This window comes from Cariama cristata, unplaced genomic scaffold (assembly GCF_000690535.1).
Source record: "Cariama cristata isolate BGI_N322 unplaced genomic scaffold, ASM69053v1 scaffold23994, whole genome shotgun sequence".
NCBI classification, from domain to species: domain Eukaryota; kingdom Metazoa; phylum Chordata; class Aves; order Cariamiformes; family Cariamidae; genus Cariama; species Cariama cristata.
The window spans coordinates 15,044-36,971 of record NW_009611609.1 but is presented as its reverse complement, the minus strand read 5'-3'; the positions used below and the strand labels follow the sequence as shown (position 1 = coordinate 36,971).

At 38.3% G+C, this 21,928-nt stretch overlaps 1 protein-coding gene across 1 annotated transcript in view; it reads left to right on the top strand.

The window, feature by feature from the left end:
- Positions 1 to 18,256, top strand: part of AACS (acetoacetyl-CoA synthetase) — a 32,535-nt gene extending 14,279 nt beyond the window's left edge. The window contains exons 6-15 of the mRNA XM_009698327.1: positions 4,148 to 4,228; positions 5,369 to 5,493; positions 8,103 to 8,167; positions 8,350 to 8,472; positions 9,836 to 9,949; positions 10,459 to 10,584; positions 12,194 to 12,263; positions 13,004 to 13,062; positions 13,916 to 14,118; positions 16,875 to 18,256. Coding sequence (XP_009696629.1) covers positions 4,148 to 4,228; positions 5,369 to 5,493; positions 8,103 to 8,167; positions 8,350 to 8,472; positions 9,836 to 9,949; positions 10,459 to 10,584; positions 12,194 to 12,263; positions 13,004 to 13,062; positions 13,916 to 14,118; positions 16,875 to 17,012 — 1,104 coding nt within the window. The 3' untranslated portion in view covers positions 17,013 to 18,256. The remainder of the gene's footprint in view (positions 1 to 4,147; positions 4,229 to 5,368; positions 5,494 to 8,102; positions 8,168 to 8,349; positions 8,473 to 9,835; positions 9,950 to 10,458; positions 10,585 to 12,193; positions 12,264 to 13,003; positions 13,063 to 13,915; positions 14,119 to 16,874) is intronic.
- The last annotated feature ends 3,672 nt before the right edge of the window (positions 18,257 to 21,928 follow it).

Below are 21,928 nucleotides of genomic sequence, written 5' to 3'. Positions count from 1 at the left end.
TAAGGAAGAGTTGATTGCTGACAGTTTTTCAGTAACTTGCAATGAAACTTTCTATTTGTAAGTGACTGAAAGCAAATATGTATTAATAAGGATAGAAAATAATTTGGTTTAGAGATTGGTGTGGAGAACTTTCAGATTTCAGCTGTTTCCTGGGAGCAAGTTTCAGTCACAAAAGCACTAGCAGAACTGGCCTGACTGATACTTGTAGAAGAAAGGCCAAAGAACTTGAATTGGGTGCTTGGAACTAATTTTTGGATGTTGTAAAGTTGAGGCCCATAGGAAGCTTGCAATTTTTATTATCTAGAATTTTTTTGACCTTAAACTTTACTCCCTATATGTATGCGTTCAGAGCATGTCATCGTCATCAATCTTATTTTTTAAGGAAGGAAGCCAGAAGGTTAGCTATCTCTTTGGGTCCAGGTTTTGCTTTGTATGGAAGCTTTGCTTTAGGCAGTGTCCTGTTGTGACTAAAGCTATATACAAGATTACTGCAAAATCACTCCTGCTTACATGCTTTCCGTTTAGTATTAATGTTCTAAAAGTTGTTCTAGGCAACTTATTAAAGTTTAGGAAGTGACTTCAGCAGTCAGGCATAGTGTTGACACTTTTAACTCTGCCATTAGTATAGTCTTTAATAAAAGGCAGGGTTTTTTCCCCTTAAGGCAGGCAGAATGTGTTGTCTAGCACATTTGTACCAACTTGTATAAATTAAATTGCACAACTGTTAGCCGGAGTCCATTGTTTCTGCTATTTGCTCTGAAAGTCAGGATGAGCATCTTGGAGGCTGGCTGTAGAGTTGTCTAGGCAGCCTTGAGGGTAGGATGGCTTTGTTACACCCATAGCATATACGTTCTTGCCTCTTTGATGGCAAAGACTGGAGGATTTGCCCACAGACAAATCCCATGCTGCCTGTAAACACTGTTTTATAGATTATCAATACGAGATAATACCAGACAGCATGTGACACATAAAATGGTCCCTTTGGGACAGAAATGCTATGTTTGTGAGAAGGAAAGAAGGAGGTGTATTTTGAAGTTTGACAGCTGTTTTGAATCTGTGCTGGCTTTACCCTGGTTAGTACTTGCGGAGATGGATTAGCAAAAACAGGACAGGTGTTTTGTTCAGTGATGCATAATAAACAGTAGGGAGATGAAAAACACAAAGGTAGATCAGACAACAGGACTTTTCTCTGTTGCAAAGTTCTGAGTTCCCATGTTATCTGTATGGCTGCTTAGCTTGACCTTAATCATGCCTCTACTCTCCATATGAATCATCTTTTCAGTTCATACAGAGCTACCTTAGGGTTTAGGTAGAGACTGCTGATCCTGTCTGGGGAGGAGAGAGTATGATGGTTTGTTGAATAGGGTATGCTATTTATGAGGATTCTGTGTTCCCACTGAATAGCTCTGTAGTTCCTTGCAGGGTGATTTTTTTTTTCCCTTAAGTTCTGGTGGTAACACCTCTGGCCTAAAAGCAAATTGTTGCATCAGACTTCCTTGGTTTGGATGCTTTGTATCTGTCAGTTTGAATAGGGCCTACAAATAAAATCCATGCGAAGAAATTCTTAGATATCTTCTGCACACTTGATTAGGTTCCTCTGTTTGTTCTTGGCTTAATCTTGTTTCCGCTGTAATTAATAGGAGGATTCTCGTTGATTTCAACAAAAGCAGAATTAGCCCATGGTCTTTGTCTCATTTTCCTGCCTCAGATTAACTGAAGTTTGGTTTTGATAGTTAAAAACGCAAGAAGAGATGACATTTCAATTATTGCGTATTTGCAGTGCACTTCAATGCTGGTTTGTTACCGTAGTGATCTTACAGATGCCAATAGGCAGCTTACTTTAAATTCACAACTCAGTTCATCTAATTTATCGAACTAATAATTCGGTATTTCTGGTCTGTTTTCTCTGCACATATTCTGTTTTCTGTACACGTGGTGAAATAACATATGTAAATAATGAAAATGAAGCCAGGTCATGGGAGGTGATATAAAAAGTAGTCTCAGAGGGAGTAAGCTTTTTCTGGTCTTGGAAGCAAACCTGTATCGTATTGAACAATTGGGTGTGCTGCAGAAAGACATTTGGAAGGTTCTTTCTAATAGTTGAAAAATACTAGTGAGTAATTGTTATTCTTAAGTCCTGAAAACATTGATTCTGCTTCTTACCTCATTCATACAGGGCCCTTTTCAGTTATTCCATATTCCCAACTATCTAAGAAGAGAATTATTTGATGAAATCCTAATCAGTTCGTTGCTATCCATGTTAAGGACTTACAAGACCTGGGCTTAAATAGCTGCACTGCTACAGACATCTTGTGTAACTGTAGGCAAATCACTCTGAGGATTTTTCATGCTCAGACTCTTTCTGACCACTGTCTAGAGAACACTGCTGGTTTGAGACCAGGACCAGCAGCCATGAGAATCTGCGCTCTCTCAGCTACATAACCGCTTAGCACTGGTCCCTCATGTATGTGCTGATAGTGTGGCTCAGGAGCAGCTGTGCCTACTGATTTTTTGACACTCCAGATGCTCAGCGCTTTTATCAGCCGTATGTTAAGCTCAATGAAGACAAGCAGACCAGTAAGTTTTTATCAGCTGCCAATCTGTGTCATGAAACGCTAAATGCTTAGGATTTATTTTGAGGGTCATACAAGTCCTATAAATAAACAAGTCCTATAAATAAACTTGAGAGAGCATCTTGGGCCATAAGCTCTTTAGAACAGCTATGCCTTCTACAACAATACCTTTGTTTCCAGACTGAGACTTAACTAGATTTTGCAGGGGAATAGTTCATACCCTCTGCCTAAAATAATTGTTAAAAAATTTCCTTTTGATTCCAAAACTGTGAAATAGCAACAACTAAATGAAGGAAAAAGCCAGTATTTATTGTAATTGAATTTGACTTTTAATTTCACTGTTTTGTGTGGATCTTTCAGATTCTCCTGCAGGGGCCATGTGCTTACTTTTATAAATGGAATAATTATAGTAACACCTGGAATTCTTTTGGCAACCTTAACAATTAAGTTAGACACAGTGTTTCTACATCCCGAGTGTTTAATTTTTAAATGTAGATGAAGGTAGCTATAGCTAGGTGGCAGCGTTGTGACAGCTTGGTGTAGTTAATCAGCAGCAGGTGAATTCAGACCCGGTTCCTTTGACTGCAAAGAGAAAATAAGATTTACTGCTTTATTTTTATTTAATGTTTTCTGCCTTTTCTCCTGAAGCGTGTGCCAGTTTTATGACTCTCCTTTTTCATTTCAAATGTTTATCTGTAATCTCTTTTCTTTCAGCATAAATCTCGTTTTGTGCTTACAAGGCTCTTAATAGTTCCACTGTAACTCCTTGCATAAATGCAAAAACCATCTTTATTTTAAAATAATCAGCCATATTAATTTGTCACTGCAGTGAAGTGACTTAATGAAGTAGTTTGTAAATTTATTTATCCTAACAAGTTATACTTTAATGATGATCAGAAAGGTACTTTAGCAGCATTTCCAACAAAAGAGAAAAGGAAGTAATATATTTAACTATTAATATTGATGCTTTAAGCAGTGAGATTTTTCACATTACTAGTCACTTCAGTGTTCACAAGAGATGTGTATGGTTAGGTCTTTGATCTCATAGATGTTAATAGATAAGATAGTTTGGATACATAGTGTTAATGTATAGCAGCTGCTACAGTTTATAGCTGCTCTAGATTCTTCATTCCTCCCAGTTGCCTAGATATACTGAAAATGAAACTCTGTCAAAGGGCTTATCTTCTTGGAAATCTGACTGGTAAAAACATGCTGTTAAAATTATAGCCTGCATGGAGTACTCTGCAAGTCTGGCTGAGTAGACTTGGAAGTGAAGGAAGTTATTTATTCTATAGATTAAAAGTGATGTGCGGTGGGAATTGCTGAGGTCTAATGAGAGAGGCTGAAAAGTTATGTGAGAAAATGGAGAATGCAATTGCTGCTGCTGCTGTAGATAGGCCCTGGGATTTACTTCAGTTGTGGTTAAAGGGAATACTTGCCTTTAATCCTGAAGTACGTCCTGCAAAGTATTGACAAAATTAAGTGTTTTTTTAAGTCTTAATGTGCTGTCAGGGTTTTGCTTTTCATTTATGTGAACTTGTATTTTTCTTGCACTATGTTGTTTTTTTTTTCAGGGTACGCTAATACAGCATCTGAAGGAACACATTCTTCATGGCAACATGACCAGCAATGACATTGTTATGTACTATACAACGGCAAGTGTGGCTTATTAAGGCGTTTTTGAGAACACTTTTAATATCTTTTTCTTATAAGGATGGGAGAGCTTTTCATACAAATCTGCAAGTACATTTTTATGTGTTTTAAAGTCTTGGTCTGCAAGGGATTGTCCTACTTAACTGAGTTTAAAAAAATCAGGTGGAATAATAAAACACAACAGGGACCTTTCTGATGAAAAGTCAAACCCATGTTAAATGTTTCTGATCTGATTAGTGAGGAAAAATGATTGATTTTTGGTCTCTTAGGTTTATTGATTAAACTGCCTCATCAATATCACCTGCAAAGCAGGCTCCACCTTCCTGCATCATGCAAGGCTAGACTGTACTGAAAAGGAGAATTTTTGTTAAGTCTTTCTGTTTTGCGGGGCGGGGGGGCGGGGAAGCTGCGCAACTCTGTTTAGTAAAGGAAGGAGAGTAAAACTGATCTGTGTAGGAGTTAAGTTATGTGGTGTGGTTTTTGTTCTTTTTCTAATGCTGTGGTTAAGAAAATTATTCCAAAGTCTTCTATTAGTGTAACCGTTTTGAGAAGGCTAATGTCCTTCCTCATGAGTTTCCTTCTGAATTTTAACACTACTAGTCAGTTTGCAATATCTCCATGGAGGAGTCATTATAATTACCTTGTCCCAAAGTTGTCCTGTCTCTTGACTCATGCTTTAAAGGTATGTGTGTAGGGAGGTATGGAATCCCCCTCTCATTACATATTTGTAAGAATAAGTTAGATGAACATCCATCAGGAACATGTAGCTGATCCAGTCTTGGGACAGGTGAGAAGATAAACAGTGCTCCACCCTTATTTTCTGAGTCCTGAATAATAGCTAGATGTAATCAGCAGAGATGGCATAAACTCAGGTGTTGGTTTAACAGTTTCTTAAAACAGGAAACCTTTCGGCAAGGGAAGTGGAGAGGAAGATGGCACCTCTTGCATAAGAGCAGGGAGCATGCTTTGGACCAGATGATTCTGCTAAAAGCTATACCTGTCCATCATTTTCTAGTTGCCTGTAGCTCCTCTACCAGCATATGACAGCAAGCCACACTCCTGATCCTGTGACAGAGCTGCCAGAAAAGCGGACAGCTAGCTGACAAAGACAGAAACTAATGTAGGTATTTCCGTTTTTCCAGACTGGCTGGATGATGTGGAATTGGCTAGTGACTGCACTTGCTACAGGAGCTTCAGTGGTCCTGTATGATGGATCTCCTCTAATTCCATCACCAAATGTGCTCTGGGACTTGACTGACAGACTAGGGTATGTAAACAACATTAAATGGAAGGATAATTGTTTTGCTCCTGTTATGTTGACCGCATACAAGCAACCTCACTAAAGATGTCATTCCCTTGGTCAGAAACTAGTACGTAGTATGATGTAGTTTATCATTTGGCTTAGCCTTGAGTTGGAACTACTTTTTAAAATTCTGTACTAAAACAGTTTTTGAGAGAGAGCAGAAGAGACAAAGAGCTAATTGTTTCAAATTTGAGTCAAGTATTTGGATTCCAGGCAAACAAAGAATTTTGGTTCAATAGTCAGTTTAAGAACAGCCTTTTTGCAAGGCAGTAATTGGGAGCAATCTGAAGAGTAATTTCTTGGCACACTCAGAAAATAAGAATCCTTTTATTTCAAGCAGCACAACATAAGACTCAATATAGCACTTTGACTACTGTGACTTAAAGACATAAATTGACTGGGAAGGCTCAGCAGGGTTGCTTATATTTTCATATTTTGCTTTTTAATCTATAAGACCTAATTCCCCCTGTCAAGCTGTTCGTTAATTATTTTACACAGTTCTTTGTGCCTAAAAATGCTCACCATGCCCTCTCTTGAAGCCTAGAGAAATTGCAGATACTGGATAAACAGCCGTAAAATCCTGTGGTGGTATTTAGTTTTGTGCACTGGTTAAACTTTGATTTTTTTTTTGTAACTTTCCTATTTTGCTAGCTGGATGGAAGGGGTAGATCTGAATATTATTACTGGTAAAACAATGAATGTCATTTTTAATTGATAATGAAAATTAATTTGCTTGTGGTAGAAAGTAGATGCCAAAAGATTCACTTTCTGACTCTTCATAATCAATAATTTAAACTTCACTCTGTCTTTTGTGACATGTAATATTTAAAGACTGACATTTTGTCTCTGGCTATTATAACTGAAGGTTAATGCCTAGTCAGAATGCTTCCAGTAAAAAAAAAAACAATCAATCACACAAAACAAATGCACAAAGTTAAGACACCCCACACACCCCAAAAAAACCCCCAGTAGAACATCAGGCAAAAATTTAGAATTGAGAAATAACACAGCTTATTTTTAAGCATTGTTTCTACATGCCAAAAGTAAGTGAAGATAACTGAAATGTGTCTGCATGTCTCACTTTTGTAATCTGGTGCTAAAAGCGGTGGCCATCTGTGTTGGTACTTCATAATGCAGTCTGTTCCCAACTCAGTCATATGTTACATATTTAAAAAAAAAAAGGCTTCAACATGTTAAGACTACTTTACTTCTCTGAAGATGTACCATACTTTCTTTCAGATAGCATATTCTTATAGTATCATCAAGATATCTCATACTGCATGACAAGAATTACTTGAGTGGACATCAATTAAAGATCTCTTCAAGTGAACTGTATTTAGTCACCATTCACCAATTAGCATTTGGAAGAAAGTAATAGGAGACTAGGCTCTACATGTGCTGTAGAGGAAGTGTCAAAGAACTTAAAAATAAACAGAGAAGCGTTATGTATTCTAACTGTAAAATAAGCAATAATTTGAAGCATGGAAGGAAAGTAAGATATTACACAAGAGTAAAAATAGTATGTGATTGTGGTACACGGTAACTGGAAGAGCAGTATACTTCTGTGGGCTCTCATTGTGCTGTTCCCATGTACCTGGTAACTTGCTCTATGCACTGATGTGTTTGTGCAAATAGCCTGTCCCTATCCAACAGATGGCAGCCTCTCGGTAACTGTCATCCACCTAAATGGCAAAGGAAGACATCCCCTTTTGATAGTGTTGAAATAGCCCTGTCTCCATGTCTGAAACTGCATTATCTCAAGAGCTGTTCTACCTTCCATCTTGCCCTTGGAGTAAAAGCAAAGATAGCAGAATATTATTTTGAATTCTGATGTGTGTATTGCCCATGTTTTGTGCACTCAGACTGTATCCCTTATCCTTATCTGTCTCTGTGTTTTCTTGAGGGAGTTTATTGCTGTAATATAAAATGAATTAGCAGAAGACAGGGAAGAGGATTTCCTGAAAGTCAGCAGAAAAATTAAACTAGCACTTCCATCGACAGAGTAGGGAAGGGGTACAGCCTTCATTTGAAGTTTTAATTGTGTTGTATTGGAGAGCTCTAAATACACTTTTTGCAAGGGCAGAAATCAGTTAGCTAGGCCAAATTTCATGTTCAGTTAGGCACTTGCAAATCATGCTTTCATCAGTGGAAACTGAACAGGTATCTAAGAGAAAATCACTGGCTATTGTCTTGAGTGAAGTATTCTTTGTTAAATTGTGCCCTGAAATGGCAAATTTTTTGTATGTAAGAGTGTAACAAGGCAGCAGTTTTGTGTTAAACTGGTTAGTGGCCTGTAAATGAAAGTGAATGTTTTCCACGAAGTGGGAAAGCTTAGCTTAATATTTAAAGATAGAATTAAAAGTTTCAAAGCTGTAGAAATTACATGTGATCTGACTAATTTTCATTGCTCAAAAGGATGTGCCTTGCACTTAAAAAGCTTTAAGAGACTGCATTGCTTGACTAATCAATGTACAGAGTGTCTAACAGCCTCTACATACTGCAGTGGGAATTGCAGGTCTTTAGAATCTTAGCATATTTAAATATGCAAAACATTTAAACTTTTTTCCCTCTAGGATCACCATCCTTGGAACGGGTGCAAAGTGGCTGGCTGTGCTAGAAGAGAAAAATTTAAAACCATGTAAGCTTCAAAAAGCTATTAAATCCCTTCTGTTCTCCCTCCTACCTTTCCTCTCCAGGTTCTGGCCCTATATCTTGTCACGAAGTCATTTGTGTAATTATTCTGGATTGTAGTGACAAATAGTTGTAAACTCTTGTAAAAATTCTACCTTAACCTATTTTGTTGATTTACTCCTTTTTAAGGTGAAACACACAATCTCCAGACACTCCACACTATACTGTCTACAGGATCAGTGCTCAAATCTCAAAGCTATGAGTATGTCTACAAACACATAAAAAGCAGTGTCCTCCTGGGATCCATTTCAGGTGATGCTTTTATGCTGCGTGCATCTTACTAATTCTGTTCATTGCCTATGCATTTCCTTCTTGCTGGTTTGCTGCTGTATATTTGCGAAGCTTAAGCCTTGGATCATTCAGGCTTGGTTATAGTTAAACTGGAATTAATTGTCTTTTCAGTGCAGAGATTTTCTGCATAATTCAGTGTGCCCTAACGAAGCTTGTACACTCAAAGGCTTTTAGGTGGAATGTTTCTGACATGGTGGATGTTTTGGGTTTTAGCTTTTTTTTTAAGCAGGATCATTTATTTTGACTGGCTGTCCTTAGGGCTAGCAGGGTGAGATCAAAAAAAGCGTCTATTAACCTACAGAACATACTGTTCTGCAAATAGCTGACTTTAGCAGAAAATACCTCTTGGAGAGGTTTTTCCACGTTCCCATTTCAATTCTTTTGTGCCCAGTAATTGGGACTGCAGACAGCTTTTTTTTGTAAATTATATAATTAGAGAAATATCAAGCCCACATACTGTGCAGTTTGTTGTGAGGAGTGCTAGCTGAGGCAACTTCTATTCATACAGAGTCCACCACAGAACCCTTCATTCTGCTTTGTAACTAAGACTGACTTTTTCAAAAGGCTTTTTAACTCAGTTAGTTTGATTTTTAAAGTCTGACTATTCTGCTACTGAAGTCACCTCTGATTCTGGTCTTGGCAAGAGTAGTGCTGAATCTTAAACTTGCTACTATAGACATTAATAGTCTCAAATGCGGAAGACTGTTTTTGAGTAAAGCTAACATGATTGATTTGTGTCATAATTCTACTTCCTTGAAGTCCTAGAAAGACTATAAATACTCCAGTTAAATAAGCACTTTGACAGTATCTCATCTTATTAAGATAACTGTTCATCCTATAGGCATGGCTCTCCCACCCTGCCCTGTGCTAATGAGAACAACATATAAAAACTAAGTAAATATTGAGTGAAGTAGCTTTACTGGTTACTTTAAACTAATGAGAACAAAGAAGAAAACATTTCTAAGTGATCTTAAATATCTAAGTCTGTAAGCTAAGGCCTGTTTATTTTGTCATTCTCCTATAAATGGAAATTTCCTTAAATGAGATTAAAGAAACTGTTGGAAGAAGAGAAGTTATGCCTTAAGAAATATTTCTGCATGAAGGGCATATGTATATAAAAAGACATATAAAGTAAGAAAGGAAACCTTCTTTTAATAAAAGTTGCATAACATCCTAGATAATACTGTCTATTCTATGCTGCTTAATGTGGATCAGAAGCTTTTGGCAAAGGTAGCAGTTTGCTGTTCTAGAGTTCTTATGTAGTTTTCAGTTCTGCTTTTTCCAAAAAGTACTGTATATTCTAAACAAAATTCTTTTATTGTAGGTGGGACAGATATAATTTCATGTTTCATGGGTCAGAATGTTACAATTCCAGTTTACAAAGGAGAAATTCAGGCCAGAAATCTTGGAATGGCTGTAGAAGCATGGAATGATGAAGGTAACTATTATCTAAAATATTATGCACACTTATGAAATACAGTAGTTATATGACCTTACGTTTCACTGATCAGATGGGTAAACAGCTGTTAAATGGGTGATTTCACTTTGGAAATATGTTCCAAAAAACCTGCATCTGGACCCATGTGATCTGGATTGTACAGGACTCTAGTGAAGATAATCAATGTTTAAAAAGGCCCTCCTTTTCCATTACTCTGCTAAAGCACATCAAGGCCAAATTCTAGCCCCTGGTATGCGTGTTAACTACCTATGTTGCTGTGGATGCCGAGCTGGCTTCCACCCTGTGGTGAGACTCTCCTGAAGTTACTGAGGTTAAGACAGGGATGAGTTTAGGAATTGAACACAAACTGTTAAAACCACCAGTCACAGCTCATCTCATATCTACATCAGCATCTGGCATGTAAGTAATAAACTGTAGATGCTCTTTGCCTTGGTACTCTATTGTTTACAGAAGGGAAATGCAGAAAATACCTCTTTCTTTGTAAACAGGAAAACCAGTTTGGGGTGAAAGTGGAGAACTGGTTTGTACCAAGCCTATTCCCTGTCAGCCTACGCACTTCTGGAATGATGAGAATGGAAGCAAATACAGGAAGGCTTATTTTTCAAAATTCCCAGGTATGTAATGAAGGGCTTTGGATATTGCTCAGACTGACCAAGGATATAGATTGTATTGCTGCTCTTAGGAAGGTACAGGTTTATTCTTGCCCAGTGATAGGCAGGTGCAGCTTTCAATCTAGATTTCCAGGGTGAGAACTCCATGATATGTTTCATAATATCTCGCTCTGTTTTCTAGTGCTTTGTTCTGAATATGGATCCAAATCAATTTAGTAAGAATCTCTGGAAAGCTCCAATCCCATTTTGCTCCTGCTCACATTAGGCAGATATGACTGTAACAGCCTGATAATCTGTAGTGCAGACACAGACTGCTTGGTGTGAGTGTGAAATGAAAGTGCTGAATAGGTCAGGGAGCAATCCTCCATTAATGAGTGCTACTGCACCTCTGCCAGACTGCTGCTACCTAGCCAGAGGAGTGAATCCCAAGGCATAAATGCTGATCTGCTACCTCATTTGCATGAGGTTTAAGTATATGCTGCCTCAGACATGCATATTCTGCATCCATACAGTCTTCCAGTGGTGGTAAAAGGAACAGGTACTGTGGGCCAGAGACTTTCTTCCTAATAATTGTGGAGGACTCTGCTTATCCAGAGCTATTGCTTATGTGGCGCAGTGTTGCTGAACTCCCTGCTGCCTACTGAGCAGGGGCTTTTATAGGAGCAGGACCTCAAGCTGCTTCTTTTTGGAGATGGAAGCTTTTTTATAAATAGCAGCAATACAGAGTGGATTCACAAGAGAAGTCAGGACGTGCAGCAGGAGATAATCATATAGGAAAATTGAGGGATTGTGGAAGCTGCAGTCTGCATGTAAGCCTGACAACAATAAATGGGAAAAAAAAGTACATCTGTGTGACAGTCATTAGACTGAAATCACTGTGGTTCAGAGGTTCTGTCTGAAACCCCTCTTCTGTCTTTCCTTGTAAGAGGGCCTAAGGTTGTAACAGTTAATTTAGAAAATGGTCTTATGTGCAAATAATTGAGGTTTGCTTTTTTCTTTAGAAAAATTTGAGTAGAATTGGCTTGTATTCCTGCTTGTGGCAGGCTGCTGTAGCAGTGTGAATATTAAATAATACAGAATTTGTTCCAGTTCTGAAAAGTCAAATCTGATTTTTTACATTAACACAAATCAAGAACATTAAGCACATAAGCTCCCTAGGGAGTTGTTGAGACCTATTGTGCAAGCCGAGAAAGTTGCTTGCACAGAACTGTACATCATAATTGTACATCATGAAAGAAGTGGATCAAGAAAGACTGGTGGGAATATTGTTACCTTTATGGAAGAATCTTCCAGTTTCTTCAAAATGTGGTGTTCAGAGCAGCTATTACTCTGTTTTCTAAAGGATGCTGTATAGTCAGGCAAAAAGCAATCGGAAGATAAGCTAGGGTTTGATCCTAATGTGCTCTTGTGTGTGCTAGCTCTTTGTAGTAAATGCAGTGTGGATTTTTTGCATAGTTAAGTACTGCTACATTTGCTGTGGGTAGTTCTCAAAGTATATCTGATATGCTTTTGTATGTATTTTACTAAGTTAACGTGTATTGAGTTACGCAAATGTTTGCCATGACTGGATGAATAAGAAATCAACTGCTTAACCTCTGTCATTCTCTAATAGGTGTTTGGGCTCATGGTGATTACTGCAAAATTAACCCCAAGACAGGAGGAATTGTCATGCTGGGTCGCAGGTATAGCATTTTGGTGGAAGTGTTCCGAGTAAACAAGTGTTAATTTTCAAACTTTTCATCTTAGAGCATAATGTGCATGATTTTCTGTCATGCCTATTAGCTTTATATTTGTTTTGTTAAATCCAGTGTTGTGGATTTCAAGGAAACTTGTCTTCTGGTCTTGGCTTTGCCATTGACTTGCTTTACAGCAAAACTTAATTATAGAAGGTCAGGTGCTTGTGTTAGTGATCATAGACATTCAAGGACACAATTGTGGCTAAATTTTCTGCTTGCATTTAAAAGTTGCTGTTTGAAGCAAAGTTGAGTGAATGTCTTGAAGCTGTGTCTGGCATTGTCACAAACAGACCTACTCAACAGACATACAGTATGAGGCTGCTATATATGAAACACAAGTTCCAGCTATAAGAGACTGGAAAATAATGATATGCAATTGCAGTATGATGGAGTACTATGAAGATTCTTGGTCTGTTTTGTCATCAGTAGTATCTGTGTGTATTTGTAGGCTACTGGAAAGGGGAGGGACTACGGAAGGTGAATGAATAATGTTGAGGTTCTTTGTACAACTTCATTCTAATGTACAAAATGCCATTTTGAATCAAATGCTTTTAAAATTTTGTTTCTAATGCGCCTGCATATTCTCTGCATGAAATGTAGAGAGACTTGGTTAATTGCGTAAAATTTTCTCTTCATCAAACTCTAATCACATTTTAATGCTTCTTTGTTTTGTGTTTGATTTTCAGTGATGGTACATTAAATCCAAACGGAGTAAGATTCGGAAGTTCTGAAATCTATAACATAGGTATGAAATTAACTTTCTACGTCTTTCAGTTATGATATTGTTGCCTTAAATCTGAAATGTAAGCATTAGAAAGGTGTTTGGAAGGATTAAGTAATAAGACTTTCATTTTCAAATGAAAGAGTACAGAGCATATTAGCATTAACAGGAAAATTCGGTTTTGTAGACTTGAAATTAGTTGCTTTCCTGAGCTGTCTGTAGGGCTGGAGATGACTAGTCAAGGTGTCTTCTCCATAAACTGTTGCTTTCATATAATAAGGGCTTACAGACTAATTATATCATGCAGGTTTGTAAGAGAATACCTAACTTCTGAGGCTTTTCTTTTTTCCCCCCAAGATGAGCTCTTGACACTGGTTTTATTGTGTCTTTCCTAGTAATTAGAAGTAGCTCTTGAGCTTGTGCTTTGTATTTCAGAGAAGGTCTGTCTTGTGAAAGGTGGTGAAACTGTGTGCCTGCAAAGGTGCTAATGTGAGACTTAAGGACCTGTTGCCTCTCCTTGCTCTTGTGTGGTCAGGCATGTTAGTTTTCTGTCTGTGCGGCAGTGGAGATTGTGAGGAAAGCCAAATAAAATGGTTTAGTGTAAAAGCTTGTTGTCTGTCCCAAAAGTTATGCAAAATTTTTTTGGCCTGGACCTAAATATATATGATCCTTAAACCTGGATTTTCACCTAGGCAGGAGTTAAAATTGCAGAGCACCCAGAGGGGAAGCTTGTTGTAGAATAAAGTAGCCAGGATGTCTGTTTTGCTTTTGCAGCTCAAGGGGAGGTGATGTTTCTTTTGGTGCAACAAAAGAAAATGTGCATCCAGGCTAATAGACAAATGCAAGTGCTAATAAGGGAATCTTCCTTTATTTTCAGTTGAAGCCTTTGAGGAGGTTTCCGATAGCCTTTGTGTCCCTCAGTACAACAAAGATGGGGAGGAGAGGGTGATACTCTTCCTGAAGATGGCATTAAACCATGCCTTCAGCGAGGATCTGGTGAAAAGAATTCGAGATGCAATACGTGTAGCGCTTTCTGCCAGGCATGTTCCAAGCCTCATTCTAGAAACCAAAGGCATTCCGGTATGTCATGAAAAATGCTGCCTACTTTTTTTCTTTGTCACCTCGAATAGTAATTAAGGAGCAGTTGTCATTGCTCTTCAAACCCACATGCGTGGAAATTTTAGCATCTCAAAAGTGTATTTGAGCTTTATAAATAGTTTGTCTATGTTGCCTAGCAACATCATTTCATCTCCTTTTCAGCTAAGCATGTTTTTGTTTTTTAACAATACCTAAAAATGCCTATTCTCAGTTTATAAATGTGTTGCATTTTCTCAGTAATATATACTTAATCCTTTTAAAGGAAAATATTGAAAAGGTAATTTAACTTTAGCTTTTCTGGCTACCCATAAGCTTATTTTGGTTTTGTTTTCTTGTTTTGAGTGACGTTCTTAAACTGAGACCACTGAGCAAATTTATAAAATAATTTTGTAAATTCACTTTTACATCTGTTTAGCCACTTAAACGTAGCTCTATCACTGTCTTAACTGTAGCAGTAACTAAAATAAAATCTTTATGGTTATGAGAGACAGAGGGGGGAAAATTTATATAGCTAAAGCTTCTGCATGCTCAGTCCTCTGGAGCTGCGTTACTCTACAGTGCTATTCCTTGCTCTATGAACTCTTTAGTTGGAATGCCTGTATTTTATAGTCCTCTCTGATGCTAGGGTCTCCCTCAACAGCTCTATGAGCAACAGAATGGAGGTGCAGAGTGTAGGGGTCTCGGGTCCATTTGCACGTAGACTTGAGTGCACCTGGAGGAAAGACTTTGAGATTTCAGACCAATTGTTTGATATCCTGATACCCATTCACTGCCAATGGAGCTTTCTATAGGAAAGTGGTCTAGGGTTCAGGACTGTCAGCCTCTACAGCGCACACAGCGATCTAGTTCTGATCTGTTGAGTTACTCCTGTTTCAGACCACTGTTGGCAAATCATACTTGGCTAAAAATGTCATCTTTGCTTAAGTGTAAAATCCCCTTCACCTGTTAAATGGTGAAGTCTACATTTTCTGGGCTGCAGCTTAGCTTCTGCATGAAGTGTTGAACTTGTAAACCGTGTAAATCACCTGAATGTACAGCACGAAGTTGATGGCAGTGAAGTGTTTTTGATGGGCTGCCCCTCAGGAAAGCCTGCTTAGATCATTAATTAGTTCACACTTTGACTGAATTTACAATTGAGTGAATTTTAATTACCTTTCAGGTAAATATGCCAGTGGTAAAGTGATCAAAGTGGTCTCCCATCTTTCTTCGAAAGTTTTGTTTGGAAGGGAAACATCTTTCTATTTTCTGCTACTTTTAGAAATATGTTTGAGTCCTTATCTGAAAATACAATCTAATCTTGACTGCATACTGACACTGTATACTGGTAGAAATAGTATAGCTGTGTTGAAGTGATTAGGACTTTAGCAATACCAAGCATAGTTTTTAATGAGATATCCAGGTGTTAAAAAACATATTGCAGACTCTTAGTGCAAATCTTTCTAGTCCTCTCCTGACCAGATAAGCATTCTGGTCATCTGCAAGATGTTTACTGATTAAAGTAAACAAATTTGCTTTGTTGAACCCTCTGTCTGATCCTTTTTTAAGGGGGCAGTTCCCTTGCAGGCCACTGAGGTATTCTGGTTTCTGAGCACTCGTGAAAATTAGGTTGCTAATTGTTGAGGAGGAAGAGTGGTTGATTAACGTGGTTCAGGAGGGTAGGATTACACAGTACTTCAGTAGTTTTAATAAGGAAAAATCTGATTTAGTATCAAGATCAATATTGCAAGAGTGTATTGAGTTGAGGATTATTTAGCCTGGCTTTGAAACAACTCTAATGAAAAACGGTGATGCCCAGAGTTCAGGAGTTCCAGTGGCTTTGGAGCCCAGGAACAACCTGGGTTCCTTGATCAGCAGATTCCCTAGTAAAGCAAGTGCGGTTTCTGTTCCCAGAGCAGACAGACAAGACTAAGGAGATATATGTGGAGGTCAGCTTTTCAAAGTTGCCATTCCCCCAAAACTTCTCAGTGGTACCAGCCCAAGGAAGGTGCTATTAAAACCTTGGTGCCTATAAAAGCAGAGGTCATCAACTAAAATGGACCTTGACAGTTCCTGTTAACATTGGAGTAGTTCTTCCTTACTGTACTTTACTAGTCAGAAATTACAGTGGTCTGATCCCAAGAAGAGAAGAATTAGGGGTGTCTTTCTGCAATGTCCTTTAGAGTAACACAATGTAATAAAGTTTGTGTGATTCATAAGAGGAGGTGAAGCCTCTGTTTGTTATGGTTTGTTTTGAAACATTTAAATGTAGAGGGCCATTTAAGCTCAGTGTTTCACTTTACCCTCTGAGAAAAAGACTGTCCATTTAAGATAGGAAAGTCATGGTTTTCTTCTCCCAAAGCCCAGTGGAGTTGGGCTTTGTTTTTTGAGCTCACCCTTAAAAAATAAAAATTTGTTTGAAAATTGGATGTGTCAGAACTTAAAACATTAAAGAATTTTAGTGTTTATACCATGATTCTGATCTGGTTTCATTGGTTTAAGTTGGAGCTTGAACAGGTTCTCACCGTATTACCAAATAGGAGTAATTAACTAATATCACATATAAACTCTTATTTGAATTCCACTTACTCTTCAGGTGATTTTTCAGAAGAAAGATTCTGGTGCCTCAGGTGTAACAGAGAAGGGAAGATATTGTGCTAAATTTTGATTGAGTTCTGGGATTCATGGGGGATTTCATGAATATTTCCACGAAGCTAGTACATGAAAAGTGTAATTTCATCATTGCTGGTTTTGTTTTTCAGTATACAATAAATGGGAAAAAAGTGGAAGTAGCTGTGAAGCAAATAATTGCAGGGAAAGAAGTTGAGCAGCGGGCAGCTTTCTCAAACCCAGAGACTTTGGACCTGTACCGAAATATTCCTGAGCTTCAGAACTTCTGAAGTCACTTGTTTTGTTGTTGGTTTGGTTTTTTTCGCATCTGTCTTTGTTCTGTGTTTGTTTTGTATATACCAATACTGTATGTAAAGAAAAAGCTCTATTTAATACCAGTGGCTCTTTTAAAAGAGAAAATATTTCATTAAGTGCATTATGAGAGGCTTGGGTAAAGCTTAGCTCCCTTTTATTGGTTAAATACGCCATATATCTTGGAGTTTTTTCCAGCGTGGAAGGGGGAACCTGCCTATTTTGATTTTTATATGTACAAGTACATCTCTTCTGGTTAGATTTACATCAGCAGCCCATCAAACAGGAGCACCAATAGCATAAGTTACAGTTGCAAATAGAATATTTCTTTCATAAAATGTTTGCTTTCTTTTTTTTAAACTGGATTTTTAGCAACATTTTTTTTTTCAATCCATGTATTTCGGTTACCTGTAAGGAATATACAGTGATTTTAACTACTTGACCTCGAAACATGAAAGCTTTCTATATGTAGTGTGCATTTAAATGTTTTTATAAAGCCAAATCATAATGCACTAAACTCATTTGACTTGACTCAGAATAATTTCAGTCTTGAAATATCTCACGGTACCCTTGAAGGTAATTGCTGCTTCATTTTGTGATGTAACCTTCCTATTGTTTTAAGCTTTTAGTTGATAGACTTCTGAGGGTTCAGAAGGTGAGAGCGCAATCACCTCCTCCTTATTCCTGGTGTAACTCCAGGTTGTTTCCATGGAATTTACTGTCATTACTTTGGATTATGATCATTGCAGTTGAAGACAGCCTTTTGCTTCCTTGTTTTGAAGTTCTTTATTGGCTATATGGCAACAATCCCATGTTACCTTAGCTGAAAAATTCCAGTGTGTTTGTTTATTAAAAGCTGATGGTTTTTGTAACTTTTTTACTAAATGTCATGTTGAAAGTGAAAGACTAAAATGTTTTCTAGCTCTGTATCCTTCCAGTTTATAAAGGGAAAAATACTGTAATGAGCATCCTAAAACAGTAAAATGGAAGCACTAAAACAATGTTTTGTTTTCCGTAAAATACCGTTGCAGTAGTTGTACCAAACCTCTGGCATTCAGTATCTCCTGCACTATTTGAATTTTGTGGGTTAAGTATTTAATGCATTAAAATCATGGATGTACTTACAATTGTGTTGAATGCATTCAGCATTGAGAAAGAGTTAATTAAAAGAAATTGATTCTTTATATATATATATTATATATTACATCTGTTTCAACTTTCACTCAGTTATTGTCTTATTTTCCTTTCAATTGTGTCATGGAATCATTTCTAGCTTAATTTGTTACTGATTTTAATGGTTTTAATCCAAGTCTACCCCACTACAAAATTACTGTTCTCTGAAAGTTTTATTCTGTTTTCTTATGCAGAGCCCAGGTAAAACATTGCTGCTAGTTATGTATGCACGGTTGGCTCATTGAGAAGGTCACAGGTGAAGAGGAGTGGGAGAAACTATGCTGAAAATGTGCCCTGTGTCAGTACAGTAAGAAGTTGTAGGTTGTGATATGTTAATATTGCTAAAAGGAATACATCTATGCACTGAAAGGTGCATACTCCATTACTTAGGGCAAAATCTAGATGCTCATGTTTAGCTGCAGCTAGTAAAAGTTTTATTGTATGTTTCTTCCAACCTGTGATAGAGCTCAGCTCGCTAGCTCAAGTAAGCTGAAGGCTGTTGAAGAATATGTCAAATATTGCTGCTAGAGTGAAACTGTCTATAAATGCAGCCGAGGAGCGGCCCCTCTCAAGTGGTCTATGACCGAATCAAAAGAACACAGTCATTGTGGACACCGGCTCCACATTCACTGCAGGATGCAGAAATGCCTCATTAGCAAATGAAACTTTAAATGTGCTGGTCTCCATTTGACTTTCTGAACTGTACCAAGTCAGACAATATACCATGCTGGCATGATAAATGTGACAATATAAATACCAAGTACCCATTAGAAAAGTATAAAAATGAGCTATCCAGCTGCCAATAACCTATGATTAAAAGTACTCTTAAATTCCTTTCCCCTCTGGCATGCTATATATAAATTTTACATTAACTGTGACTTTGTATTCATTAAAACTTCATTATATTGTTCTTTAATTCATGCAAAATGTCTGGAGTTTACAAAGCCCACAGATCTTTATTAATAAGTAATTTTAGGATATTTCATTAATTAAAGATAGTTTAGAAGCACAGATACGTTAAGAACATATACAATGCCTAGAGGCTGCTTTTTTAATCCTTCATCCTGCTGGAAGCACTGTAGAAAGTTTTGTTAACGGATATAATTTGATCTCTTGCAAATGTCAGGTGTTGCAAAGCTTTTCCCAGACTATAGTTACAAACAAAAAACCAGATAGATTTATATATTGATCTATGTACTGAAAATGACTTTATAGCCATAAAGCCGTGATGGGTGGTGCAAACTGTATTGTGCAGAGAAATGACCTTTCTGTGCCTCACCTCGTTTCAAGGGTCTGAGTTTCACAAGTGCTGGATGCCAAGAGCTCTTGGAAATCCAGGGAGGAGGAGATTGCATTAGGGTGCTTGCATTAGGCTGTGAAGTGACTTGCACTTGAAAGGAGGCTTTGGCAGAGCTGGGAACACCGTCTAGACTTTCTGAGTGCGGCTCTTCCCATTCCAAATCCTGTCCTCCAAACATCCAACTTACACTACAGGTAAGCAGAGATAAATGCAAGTGACCCATTTCTTTGGATACTGCCATGGAGCTGTGAACATGGCTGTATTCCACCCAGTTTCGGGTAGCTCAAAATGTCACGGGCACGAAAGCAGGGAGCTAAAGTCATCACAGTTTGCGCAGGAAAAGCAGAGAACATCATTTTCTTTCTGCTTCCTGTCCCGGTTATAAACCAGCTGTGTTCTTTCCAGGGCTTGGGCATAGGGTAATTATGGTCAAATCTCATTTCAAGGGGGTCCTTCCAAACTGGTGGCACTCAGATGTTTGGCTACAAGGATAAGGTCTGGCATGGTAGTGCAGCTCCAGATACCACAGCATTAGCAGCAAACACTGCTTGTGAGTACCGTGGCTTTGTGGTGCTCCTAAGGCATAAGCTTGGGCAACCCTTGCAGAATGTGTCTGAGCTGATGGAGTGCTGAGCTACCTCTAGATGTTTTTACCCAGAATGACTTGATGCCTTAGGGCTGTTGGTGTGTAACTAGTTGTACATTGAATGTGTAGTGCCCTTTTTTTTTCCTATTTATAATTTGAGGTTTGCAGTGTTTTGCCTGGAAAGTTACATAGGCAGATTTTAGTGGCATGTGTGGCACGCAAATAGAACTAGTTCTGGAAATTGCTTTAAGCTTTGACATAAATGTTCGACAGCAAGGAAAGTCAGAGCAGAGGTACTTCAGGCTAGGTGCTTTTCTCGCTCAGTCTTCTGTGAATTTGAGAGCGACTGTTGAATTATGTGATGGAATCAGCCCATTTGCCCTTGACTCATTGAGAGACGTAGTTTTATCACTCCCCTTTTAGAAATGTGCTTTTGTCAGCTCCTGTTAGAGCAGGTACTTCCCCCTCCCAGTACTTTGTGATTTCAATTTCCCTGGTTAGTGGTGGTTCTCGAAGAAATAAAATGAGCTGGTACACAACAGCCCAAGCAGGGCATAGCTGATAAAATTGTTTATTTATGTGCAAGAGAAATTGGTTGTGTGAATTACTTATTCAGTGATTTTAAAAACACAGGTAATTGCCTGATGGAATGCAACTTCCCTGGGGCCATTATTGTCTTTCAGTTTAATGCATACATATTTAAAAGGATATCGTTTAGAAGGCAGACCAGTCAGTCACACAGGTAAATGGGTGTTAAAATAATATTTAAAATGCATTAGGAAGGAGTATCAGTGTACCAGTTTGTTCTTGAGACAAAACTGTGGAGTTTTTGGTTTGGGAAAACTGGTATTTTTGTTTTGGGAAAACTGGAATACTGTGGCAGGGAGATGGTGTCCAGGTGGTGGATGGTGTCTAAGTGAATTTTTGTGGAAGATGTTTGGGTATTAATCTTCCCCATGTCATGTCCCTGGATGCAAGTGCTGCCATAGTCCTCACATTGGTAAGCGCAGTACTGGCTGGCACACAGCAGGGCTTTGGGGTGGCCAAATATGGGGACCGAGTTATTAAATATCTTCCTAGATAGTGTGTGAATCTGGGGTGCTCAACAGGCTGTTGAGGGAGGAGAAGGTTTGTGGACAGCAAGCGCTTCTGTGAATGTGTGAGACCTTTGCTGGAGAAGGCTGCTGGGGGAGCACGATGTGGGAGTGACACGAGATCAGGCCCTTGAATTCTGTGACTTGTCTCCTCAGTGCTCGGAGGTATGAGAGCTTGGGTGAGGTGGGAAAGACGCGTTTGTCAACTAATTTATTTGAAATTGCCTGATGTGCTCCTGCTTGCGTCAGAGCATGGAACAGACATTGATTTGGAAGAAGCGTTGTTTTGAATAACACGTCATTTCTCTGTTTCTGCACTTCCCTTTCTTCTAGCGGGGCACTTTATTGAGCACTTAACCTCTGTCCACCTTTGAGACTCTGATCAGAGACATTTCAGTACATATGAAAGCTTTGGTCTTCCTGCAGGTGATCTTTGGAGCTCTGCATTGGGCAATTTCTCCACTTAAAGCTTAGCTCATTAGTGGTTTTCTGAGGTGTCTGTCTACCTGCTGGATCTTGTGTCCTACAGAGCTGAGATAAATCCAAAAATGCTTTGTTCATCTTTCTCCCTTCATGAGGAGGATATTTTTAGCTCTCAAATAATTGGGTCTTAGACAGCAACAAGATGCAACTTATTTTTCTTCTACATCTTTTATACAAAGAAGCAGCTACATGTCATACATTGTATTCTTCCAGAAATAAAATCAGGGTAGAAATGCTGTGAAGCATGGCCACAGTCCA